This window comes from Cherax quadricarinatus, chromosome 94 (assembly GCF_038502225.1).
Source record: "Cherax quadricarinatus isolate ZL_2023a chromosome 94, ASM3850222v1, whole genome shotgun sequence".
Classification (NCBI taxonomy): Eukaryota; Metazoa; Arthropoda; class Malacostraca; order Decapoda; family Parastacidae; genus Cherax; species Cherax quadricarinatus.
Genome location: NC_091385.1, coordinates 3,239,468 through 3,251,967, shown reverse-complemented (window position 1 = coordinate 3,251,967; position 12,500 = coordinate 3,239,468). Strand labels below are relative to the sequence as shown.

The 12,500-nt window shown below is 41.5% G+C and overlaps 1 protein-coding gene across 1 annotated transcript in view; it reads left to right on the top strand.

The window, feature by feature from the left end:
- LOC128700902 (serine-rich adhesin for platelets) overlaps window positions 1–12,500 on the top strand; it is a 492,925-nt gene that overhangs the window by 369,996 nt on the left and 110,429 nt on the right. Inside the window, exon 5 of the mRNA XM_070104797.1 lies at window positions 6,455–6,568. Within this exon, the coding sequence (XP_069960898.1) occupies window positions 6,455–6,568 (114 nt within the window). The remainder of the gene's footprint in view (window positions 1–6,454; window positions 6,569–12,500) is intronic.

The window sequence follows — 12,500 nt, the reverse complement described above, 5'->3', positions numbered from 1 at the left end:
CTTGTTCCTTGTTCTTATCCATTCTTGTTCCTTGTTCTTATCCATTCTTGTTCCTTGTTCTTATCCATTCTTGTTCCTTGTTCTTAGCCATACTTGTTCCTTGTTCTTAGCCATTCTTGTTCCTTGTTCTTATCCATTCTTGTTGCTTGTTCTTATCCATTCTTGTTCCTTGTTCTTAGCCATACTTGTTCGTTGTTCTTGTCCATTCTTGTTCCTTGTTCTTATCCATTCTTGTTCCTTGTTCTTATCCATTCTTGTTCCTTGTTCTTAGCCATACTTGTTCCTTGTTCTTAGCCATTCTTGTTCCTTGTTCTTAGCCATTCTTGTTCCTTGTTCTTATCCATTCTTGTTCCTTGTTCTTAGCCATACTTGTTCCTTGTTCTTATCCATTCTTGTTCCTTGTTCTTAGCCATACTTGTTCCTTGTTCTTAGCCATACTTGTTCCTTGTTCTTAGCCATACTTGTTCCTTGTTCTTAGCCATTCTTGTTCCTTGTTCTTATCCATTTTTGTTCCTTGTTCTTAGCCATTCTTGTTCCTTGTTCTTATCCATTCTTGTTCCTTGTTCTTAGCCATTCTTGTTCCTTGTTCTTATCCATTCTTGTTCCTTGTTCTTAGCCATACTTGTTCCTTGTTCTTAGCCATTCTTGTTCCTTGTTCTTAGCCATACTTGTTCCTTGTTCTTAGCCATTCTTGTTCCTTGTTCTTATCCATTTTTGTTCCTTGTTCTTAGCCATTCTTGTTCCTTGTTCTTATCCATTTTTGTTCCTTGTTCTTAGCCATTCTTGTTCCTTGTTCTTAGCCATACTTGTTCCTTTTTATTATCCATTCTTGTTCTTATCCATTCTTGTTCCTTATTCTTATCCATTCTTGTTCCTTGTTCTTATCCATTCTTGTTCCTTGTTCTTATCCATTCTTGTTCCTTGTTCTTATCCATTCTTGTTCCTTGTTCTTAGCCATACTTGTTCCTTGTTCTTAGCCATTCTTGTTCCTTGTTCTTAGCCATTTTTGTTCCTTGTTATTATCCATTCTTGTTCTTATCCATTCTTGTTCCTTGTTCCTAGCCATCCTTGTTCTTAGCCATTCTTGTTCCTTGTTCTTATCCATTCTTGTTCCTTGTTCTTATCCATTCTTGTTCCTTGTTCTTAGCCATTCTTGTTCCTTGTTCTTATCCATTCTTGTTCCTTGTTCTTATCCATTCTTGTTCCTTGTTCTTATCCATTCTTGTTCCTTGTTCTTATTGTTCCTATCCACTTAGTGTCTTTATATCTTATATCAATAACAATATATATATATATATATATATATATATATATATATATATATATATATATATATATATATATATATATGTATATATATATTTCTTTCAACACACCGGCCGTATCCCACCGAGGCGGGGTGGCCCAAAAGGAAAAACGAAAGTTTCTCCTTTTACATTTAGTAATATATACAGGAGAAGAGGTTACTAGCCCCTTGCTCCTGGCATTTTAGTCGCCTCTTACAACACGCATGGCTTACGGAGGAAGAATTCTGTTCCACTTCCCCATGGAGATAAGAGGAAATAACCAAGAATAAGAACTAGAAAGAAAATAGAAGAAAACCCAGAGGGGTGTGTATATATGTGCTTGTACATGTATGTGTAGTGTGACCTAAGTGTGAGTAGAAGTAGCAAGACGTACCTGAAATCTTGCATGTTCATGAGACAGAAAAAAGGACACCAGCAATCCTACCATCATGTAAAACAATTACAGGCTTTCGTTTTACACTCACTTGGCAGGACGGTAGTACCTCCCTGGGCGGTTGCTGTCTACCAACCTACTACCTAGGATATATATATATATATATATATATATATATTATATATATATATATATTATATATATATATATTATATATATTTATATATATATATATATATATATATATATATATATATATATATACACTACACACTGAGATGTGTATTTCTGCGTATATATGCCGAAAATATACTTTAACACTGCTTAAGGTATTATTAATGACTCTCGTGTAGCAGATAGGCTTGAAACCCCACTGACCTCTCTTTTTAACTTTTTTTCAGCCTGTTGATAGGCCTAGTTTGTACCAAGAATATAAAGTCAGTTTACCACGTTTTTCCGAATTTTTACTTGATTTATCTGGCAATGAGTTATTAGATTGTTGAGGACTGTATGTTGGAGAGAGAGAGAGAGAGAGAGAGAGAGAGAGAGAGAGAATGAGAAAATGAGTTTAGAATCCACACCAAAACTCTCTACTTGTCTTTACATATAGAACTGTTACGTGTTATCAGGTCAGCTCAAGTTGTAAATAAACAGAAGTGAATAAACAGAAGGGTTAACGGGGGATTCGAACAGTAGTCGTGATAGGTAGGAGGTTCCACTGAGCTACGGGGCTTAGTGGGAGACTTCTGGACCTGCTGCCTGGACCACGGTTCCACGGGTCATTCTTCCGGTTCATTCTTCTGTTTTATCATCTTGGTGATCGATGGAAGGACAGTAGAGAGAGAGAGAGAGAGAAAGAGAGAGAAAGAGATAGAGAGAGAGAGAGAGAGAGAGATAGAGAGAGAGGTGAGGGAAGAACAAGGCTGTGAATTTACTTGTATATTTGTGTAATATGTACAGGATATGTACTAAAGCTTTGAATGTTATTAGTAATATAGATTGTATCACCTGTAGTCATCCCTGGTCTCCTACTAGCACTCCAGACCACTTTGGTCCCAGTACTTGCAGTCCAGACCACCTTGGTCTCACTACTAGCAGTCCAGATCACTCTGGTGTCACTACTAGCAGTCCAGACCACCCTGGTCTCACTAATACCAGTCCAGACTACTCTGGTGTCACTACTAGCAGTTCAAACCCCTCTGGTGTCACTACTAGCAGTCCATATCACTCTGGTCTCGATACTAGCAGTCCAAACCACTCTTGTCTTCTCGATACTAGCAGTCCAGATCACTCTGGTGTCACTACTAGCAGTCCATATCACTCTGGTCTCGATACTAGCAGTCCAGACCACTCTGGTGTCACTACTAGCAGTCCAGATAACTCTGGTGTCACTACTAGTAGTCCAGATCACTCTGGTCTCGATACTAGCAGTCCAGACTATTCTGGTGTCACTAGCAGTCCAGACTACTCTGGTCACACTACTAGCAGTCCAGACCACCCTGGTCTCACTACTAGCAGTCCAGACTACTTTGATGTCACTACTAGCAGTCCAGACCACCCTGGTCTCACTACTAGCAGTCCAGACTACTTTGGTGTCACTACTAGCAGTCCAGACCACTCTGGTGTTACTACTAGCAGTCCAGACCACTCTGGTGTCACTACTAGCACTCCAGACCACTCTGGTCTCGATACCAGCAGTCCAGACTACTCTGGTGTCACTACTAGCAGTCCAGACCATCCTGGTCTCACTACTAGCAGTCCAGACCACTTTGGTGTCACTACTAGCAGCCCAGACCACCCTGGTGTCACTACTAGCAGTCCAGACCACCCTGATCTCACTACTAGCAGTCCAGACCACTTTGGTGTCACTACTAGCAGTCCAGACCACTCTGGACTCACTACTAGCAGTCCAGACCACTCTGGTCTCACTACTAGCAGTCCAGACCACTCTGGTCTCACTACTAGCAGTCAAGACCACTCTAGTCCCGATACTAGCAGTCCAGATCACCCTGGTCTCACTACTAATGTCCAGATCACTCTGGTCTCACTACTAATGTCCAGACCACTCTGGTCTCATTACTAGCAATCCAGACCACCCTGATCCCAGTACTAACAGTCCAGACCACCCTGGTCCCAGTACTAACAGTCCAGACCACCCTGGTCCCAGTACTAACAGTCCAGACCACCCTGGTCCCAGTACTAACAGTCCAGACCACCCTGGTCCCAGTACTAACAGTCCAGACCACCCTGGTCCCAGTACTAGCAGTCCAGACCACCCTGGTCCCAGTACTAACAGTCCAGACCACGTAAATCAGTGCTAGTACTGGTTGCTGCCTCACAGCTAGTTCTGAGGTCTACATCAATGGCTCTCCCGCTATCAGAATTAATTACTCCATTAATTATGATTTTGTTCATTAAGGGCTCCTCAGTAAAAAAATTGTTAATTGTTGAAAAAGTTGGTGTGATGTAGATGTTCGGGGGGTGGGGGGACGGGGGGGGGGTTCGCTGGAGGGGGTGGTGCAGGGGACATAGGCCTCTGTGGCATGAGGTGGTAAGTGTGGTATTAGCTTGGTCTCCCTCTAGCCTCATTCTACCTTCATAAAGAAGCCAGCTCTGAGCTGCCCTGGAAAAAAATACCTCCTTCCCCTCCCCCCTAACTTTTCCATTTAAACCTCCCCTTTTTTTTCTTTTCTCTTTTAATTATCGCGCCCTTTTTTAAAGAGGTGCCGCTCTCAGAGGCTACTTTTCATATATTATCATAGCAATTCCGCCACTGTTGACAGGCAATTTTGGTTCTAATTAAACCCGCGTGTAAAGGTGGTTGTCTGGACACCGTCGAAATTTTGCCTAGAGATGCAAACAAAAACCTATCGTTAGTTTTTCGGCGGGAGTGATTTACCACGGCTGCAGGAGGGGGTTGCGCCCCCTCCTGCTCCCCCCTGACTCTTCTTGGCCTGGGGGCCAACACCCTGACAGCTCTTCATTCTCCAATCTCTTTGATGGAATGCAGTCTCGTCTCTGTCCTATTTCTGTGTCAGTCTCGCTAAAATTGTCTGGCCCTTGTTGACCTAGCAGTAAATAGGTACCTGGGTGTTAATAAATTAGACACATGTGCAACTCTTGGGTATCTTTATTGAGGAAACGTTTCGCCACACAGTGGCTTCATCAGTCCATACAAAGGAGAATCTTGAAGAACAGGAGGAGAATGAGGTAATCAGTCCCTCAACCTTGAGTCGATGTGGTCAGTCCATCAATCTTGAATAGAAGATTGATGGACTGACCACATCGACTCAAGGTTGAGGGACTGATTACCTCATTCTCCTCCTGTTCTTCAAGATTCTCCTTTGTATGGACTGATGAAGCCACTGTGTGGCAAAACGTTTCCTCAATAAAGATACCCAAGAGTTGCACATGTGTCTAATTTATCAACATGTCGGTTCTCTGAACCATTCATCTACAAACGTGGGTGTTAGCCTACTGGTGTGGGTTGCATCCTTGGAGGTGTATAGATAAGTCTTACACCTAGTACCCCTGTTAACTAGCAGTAAATAGGTACCTGGGTGTTAGTCGACTGGTGTGGGTTGCATCCTTGGAGGCGTATAGATAAGTTTTACACCTAGTACCCCTGTTAACTAGCAGTAAATAGGTACCTGGGTGTTAGCCTACTGGTGTGGGTTGCATCCTTGGAGGCGTATAGATAAGTCTTACACCTAGTACCCCTGTTAACTAGCAGTAAATAGGTACCTGGGTGTTAGTCGACTGGTGTGGGTTGCATCCTTGGAGGCGTATAGATAAGTCTTACACCTAGTACCCCTGTTGACTAGGAGTAAATAGGTACCTGGGTGTTCGCCACGTCCTGGAGAGAAAGGGACGGAGGAATCATGGTATACCTTACATAGTGCTGGGCTTTGAAATAAGCCGAGGTAGGATAACCGCTCTTAGCCTGTAAATGAGCCGAGGTATCACGAATGCTTGCAACCTGTAAATGAGCCGAGGTATCATGAATGCTTACAGCCTGTAAATGAGCCGAGGTATCACGAATGCTTACAACCTGTAAATGAGCCGAGGTATCACGAATGCTTGCAACCTGTAAATGAGCCGAGGTATCACGAATGCTTGCAACCTGTAAATGAGCCGAGGTATCACGAATGCTTACAACCTGTAAATGAGCCGAGGTATCACGAATGCTTACAACCTGTAAATGAGCCGAGGTATCGTGAATGCAGGTCAGTTCCTCAGTCAGAAAACAGTGATTGGCATCACTATTTTCTGGCCTCTTGGGCCATGTCGTAACTGTTCTTGAAGCTGGGTATTGAGTTTGCCTCCAACGCTGCCTCATTCAGGTCCATGTTATTCCATTTTTTCAGCCGCCATCAGGCTGAAGAAATACTTTCTTACGTCTTTGTACTTCATCTGTGGCTTTAATTTCCCCCTTTTGTGTGTGTTAGTTGCCAGTTGTCAAAGGTACTTGTGTATAGACACATGTGTATGTACATAAGAGTGTGTGTGGGGGATCAATATACATGTGTGTTAAGTTTGAGGTGGGACGAGCTCTGGCTCTTGGGCTAGAACCTTAAATCTTCATTGTGTAACGCATATTTTAATAGTGATGATGAAATAGGGAGTATACCTGGAGAGGGTTTCAGGGGTCACCGCCCCCGCGGTCCGGTCTGTGACCAGGCGTAGTGGTGATTGTGGCAGTGATCACATAAAAATACGTTGATCATTGTAGTAATGATTCTTACAGTGATTAATATCCAATATGCCCCTACAGAGAGCAGCAAGTGTCCAACGCCGGGATGTAACGGAGCGGGCCACGCTACGGGCCTTTACTCCCACCACCGTTCTCTATCCGGCTGTCCCAGGAAAGATAAGGTCACTCCAGAAAGTAAGTCCTCCCCATTCTTCTATTATTCTACTCCCACTCCTGCCCCCTGTCCGGCTGTCCCAGGGAAGATAAGGTCACTCCAGAAAGTAAGTCCTCCCCATTCTTCTATTATTCTACTCCCACTCCTGCCCTATCCGGCTGTCCCAGGAAAGATAAGGTCACTCCAGAAAGTAAGTCTCTCCACCCTCCTATACCAAGGGTTCTTAATCTTTTTACGATTACAGACGCCCAGTGGATTGGAGAATAAGACAGTTGTACAATAATATGGGAATATTTATTGAGGAATTCCTATTATTGAAGATTTCTATGTTGCCTTCATTAAAGATTCCCATATGTTGCACAAGTGTCTTATTCTCCTATTGTAGTTTTTTATGCCATTTATCACGCCCAGTGGCTTGTCCAGTATGTCACCATACCAGTTTCACCAGACTCGGGAAATCACCACCAGTCGTATTAGGTACCAGTATGACGTCATAAGATGTCAGTAGCTTGGTTTTAGGATGGAAATAAATGGTATAAAATACCGACACAATGGAAATATAAACACATATGCAGTATAATGTGATCCTTTATTGACTACGTTTCGTAGTTCTGTTTGTGACTTGGAAAAGCCCACTGTGTGGGCGAAACGTAGTCAATAAAGGATCACATTATACTGCATATGTGTTTATATTTCCAGCTTGGTTTTACTTTACATGTGGATAACTGGGAATGAAACAAATGGATAACTTGGAACGGAGCAGATGGATAAATGGGAACGGAAAAGAAGGATAACTGCGAATGGAACAGATGGATAACTGCGAATGCAACAGATGGATAACTGGAAATGGAACAGATGGATAACTTCGAACAGAACAGATGGATAATTAGGAATAACAGATGGATAACTTGGAACAAAACAGATGGATAACTAGAAACATAACAGCAGATAATTCTAATCTAACAACTTATTTTTAAAACTGTTCAAAGATCAAGTCCCATACCCACATGGGGTATGAGAACCCGGGGATATCCATACCCCCACGGGTCATGGATACCCCCGGTAAAGGACCCCTGGTCTAGATACTGCCCCGTGATCCACCCTCCTTAATCTGAACGAGTTACGTTGGCTTTATAACGTTAGAGGAAATGCAACACAACACAGTAGAATGTAGTCACTGTATCGGCTCTGACGGACTGTCTAGGTTAGGTTAGGTTAGGTAAGGTTTGTCAGGAAACAGGAAAAGTGTTTCCCGATGCGGGTCTTAGACGATGACCAACTGTTGCAACTTTTGGTCATCTGACCGAGACCTTCCGCTGACTTGACCCTCCACCCTTTTAAAAATTATGGTCATATTTATAACCATTTAGTTCTCCATTCTACCTACCTTTAAAAAGTATACCTCAAAAAAGAGTACATTCTACCTCTAAAAAACTACCTATATTTACCTTACCTCAAAAAAAAAAAAGCTACCTGTGATCTACCTATCCTCTACAAGGCTCTATATTCTGTCTACCTCTAACAACTACCTACTTTCTACGCTCCTCTAAAACACTATGCACATTCCAGCTACCTCTAAAAGACAATCTACATTGTCCCTATCTTCCAAATGACTATGTACATTCTTCCCATTTCTATAAGGCCACATTCGACCCATTTCTGTAAGACTCCATTCTACCAGCTTTTATAAAACTCCATTCTACATATATCTACAAGACTGTCTACATTCTATCTACCTTGAAAAGGCTGTCTAGATAGGTAAGATTATGTTAGTACGTATACAGTGGACCCCCGCATAACGATTACCTCCGAATGTGACCAATTATGTAAGTGTATTTATGTAAGTGCGTTTGTACATGTATGTTTGGGGGTCTGAAATGGACTAATCTACTTCACAATATTTCTTATGGGAACAAATTCGGTCAGTACTGGCACCTGAACATACTTCTGGAGTGAAGAAATATCGTTAACCGGGGGTCCACTGTATTATAATGACCTTTACACTCCGTCATTCTACCTTGACTCGCTTTAATATTCTTTAAGTTACAATGGCTTTACTGGCTTATTAAAGGTAATTTACACATGACTATTGCATAATTAAGCCTTTCAGGGTCCAGAGGCCAAATTTCAAAGTGTGCACCAGTGTCCAAGAATTTTCAAAAAATAATTTTGTTATTTTTTCTTATGAAATGGTAGAGAATATTTTTCTGAAGGTAATAAAACAAAAAGTAAGAAATTTGATGGAAAATTGGCGAAATTATGCTCTTGCGAATTTCAATATGTCGGCGATATTTACGCATAGGCGATTTTGCTAACTTTGACTCCCATTTTAGGGCAATTACCTTATTCCAATCGATCAAATTCTTAGCTATTTCACTAGTACTACTTCTATTCTATCAATTGAGCACAAGAAATCGCCAAGTCAACTTTTTCAACTGCAAAATAAAGTGATTGGAAATTGGTAATTTGGCCAGTTTAGTGCAAAGTTCAAAATATTCCAATTTCAAAATAGGGTCCAGAATAAACAATGTAGGTATTCCTGGCACTAAACTAACATTTCCTCTGTTCCTTAGTTAAGTTTTCAGGCTTTACAAATGAATTCCATTTTGATTTTTAATTCACATAATGAGTTTTTATTCAAACCAAAGCTGTATAGTCCTTGTGGCTTAGCGCTTCTTTTTTGATTATAATATTCAAACCAAAAAATAGAAGATTTATTGTCATGCAATATTGTAATAATTGTATAAATAATATTAGCACATTTGTGAACGTATATTAGACCCACCACCTGGTATGTATTAGATGTGTGAGGTCATTTGTTTACTCTTGAACATCGACAAAAAATTTAACATTTCCACTACTTTGAGCTCAGTTTCAAGCCATTTTCAGTACTAAAACCAATCAAAATCATCTCTATTTCTGTAACATACCTTCCATTCTATCAATTGAGACCAAGAAATCGCATAGACAACTATAAAAAATATACGAAAAAACACTGCATAGTTGCTGTTTTAATCGAAAATTAGTCTCAGTTTTTTTCTCTTATTATGCACTGTGTGCTGCAGGATTTGTTTTATGTGGTGCATACCTACAACATAGATGTATTCTCTCATATCAATGCCCAAATTTACCGCTCACTGCTTACCAGAGTGAGCTGAGCTCATGGCGTAGATCTACGGTTTGGACTCTCAATGTAAAGCCTTAGATCTATGGCACAGGCCCTGAAAGGGTTAAAGGTAATTTAATCATGGCATTATTGGCTTAATAAGGGTAATTTACACACGACTTTATTGGGTTATTAAAGGTAATTTACTTGTATATTTATGTACAAGTCTAAAAATCTAGACTTATGTACTGAATTTGACTTAGAACTTAGGTTTTTCAATGTCAGTTTCTAAATGTTCACTGTAACTCTACAGTTATTAAGTTTTATGCTGAGGTAAACATAAGATGTTCAAGTTTACAGTCAGTTGTATAATTTACAGACATGTATAAGATAAGATTAAGGTATACTAGTTTACAATAGGTTGTGCAAGTTTACAATAGGCTGTAGAAGTTTACAGTAGGCTGTCTTAGTATACAATAGACTGTATAAGTTTACAATAGACTGTACAAGTTCACAATAAGCTGTAAAAGTTTACAATAATCTGTACAAGTTTACAGTAGGCTGTACAAGTTTACAATGGGCTGTACAAGTTTACAATGGGCTGTACAAGTTTACAATGGGCTGTACAAGTTTACAATGGGCTGTACAAGTTTACAATGGGCTGTACAAGTTTACAATAGGCTGTACAAGTTTACAATGGGCTGTACAAGTTTACAATGGGCTGTACAAGTTTACAATGGGCGGGCTGTACAAGTTTACAATGGGCTGTACAAGTTTACAATGGGCTGTACAAGTTTACAATGGGCTGTACAAGTTTACAATGGGCTGTACAAGTTTACAATGGGCTGTACAAGTTTACAATGGGCTGTACAAGTTTACAATGGGCTGTACAAGTTTACAATGGGCTGTACAAGTTTACAATAGGCTGTACAAGTTTACAATAGGCTGTACAAGTTTACAATAGGTTGTACAAGTTTACAATGGGCTGTACAAGTTTACAATGGGCTGTACAAGTTTACAATGGGCTGTACAAGTTTACACTGGGCTGTACAAGTTTACAATGGGCTGTACAAGTTTACAATGGGCTGTACAAGTTTACACTGGGCTGTACAAGTTTACAATGGGCTGTACAAGTTTACAATGGGCTGTACAAGTTTACAATGGGCTGTACAAGTTTACAATGGGCTGTGCAAGTTTACAATGGGCTGTACAAGTTTACAATGGGCTGTACAAGTTTACAATGGGCTGTACAAGTTTACAATGGGCTGTACAAGTTTACAATAGGCTGTACAAGTTTACAATAGGCTGTACAAGTTTACAATGGGCTGTACAAGTTTACAATAGGCTGTACAAGTTTACAATGGGCTGTACAAGTTTACAATGGGCTGTACAAGTTTACAATGGGCTGTACAAGTTTACAATGGGCTGTACAAGTTTACAATGGGCTGTACAAGTTTACAATAGGCTGTACAAGTTTACAATAGGCTGTACAAGTTTACAATAGGCTGTACAAGTTTACAATGGGCTGTACAAGTTTACAATAGGCTGTACAAGTTTACAATGGGCTGTACAAGTTTACAATAGGCTGTACAAGTTTACAATGGGCTGTACAAGTTTACAGTGGGCTGTACAAGTTTACAATGGGCTGTACAAGTTTACACTGGGCTGTACAAGTTTACAATGGGCTGTACAAGTTTACAATGGGCTGTACAAGTTTACAATAGGCTGTACAAGTTTACAATGGGCTGTACAAGTTTACAATGGGCTGTATAGGTTTACAATAAGATGTACAGTGGTACCTTGACTTGCGAGTTTAATTCGTTCCATGACCGAGCTCGTAACTCAGTTTGCTCGTATATCAAATCAATTTTCTTCATTGAAATTAATGAAAATGCCATTAATCCGTTCCATCCCCCCAAAAACCACCCCAGTTTTTTTGGTTACGGGTTTTTAAATAAGAAATATTGTATACTACACCCACCACCATCTCAAGTACACCCACTGCCCTCACTACTACACCCACCACCATCTCAACTACACCCACCACCATCTCAACTACACCCACCACCATCTCAACTACACCCACCACCATCTCAACTACACCCACCACCCTCACTACTACACCCACCACCATCTCAACTACACCCACCACCCTCACTACTACACCCACCACCATCTCAACTACACCCACCACCATCTCAACTACACCCACCACCATCTCAACTACACCCACCACCCTCACTACTACACCCACCACCATCTCAACTACACCCACCACCATCTCAACTACACCCACCACCCTCACTACTACACCCACCACCATCTCAACTACACCCACCACCATCTCAACTACACCCACCACCCTCACTACTACACCCACCACCATCTCAACTACACCCACCACCATCTCTACACCCACCACCTTCACTACTCCACCTACCACTACCAGTACTCTGCCCACCAACATCACTACTCCACCCACCACTACCAGTACTCTGCCCACCACCATCACTACTCCACCCACTACTACCAGTACTCTGCCCACCACCATCACTACTCCACCAACCACTACCAGTACTCTGCCCACCACCATCACTACTCCACCCACCACTACCAGTACTCTGCCCACCACCATCACTACTACACCCACCACTCTCAGTACTCTGCCCACCAACATCACTACTCCACCCACCACTACCAGTACTCTGCCCACCACCATCACTACTCCACCCACCACCATCACTACTACACCCACCACCATCACTACTCTGCCCACCAACATCACTACTCCACCCACCACCATCACTACTCCACCCACCACCATCACTACTCCACCCACCACTATC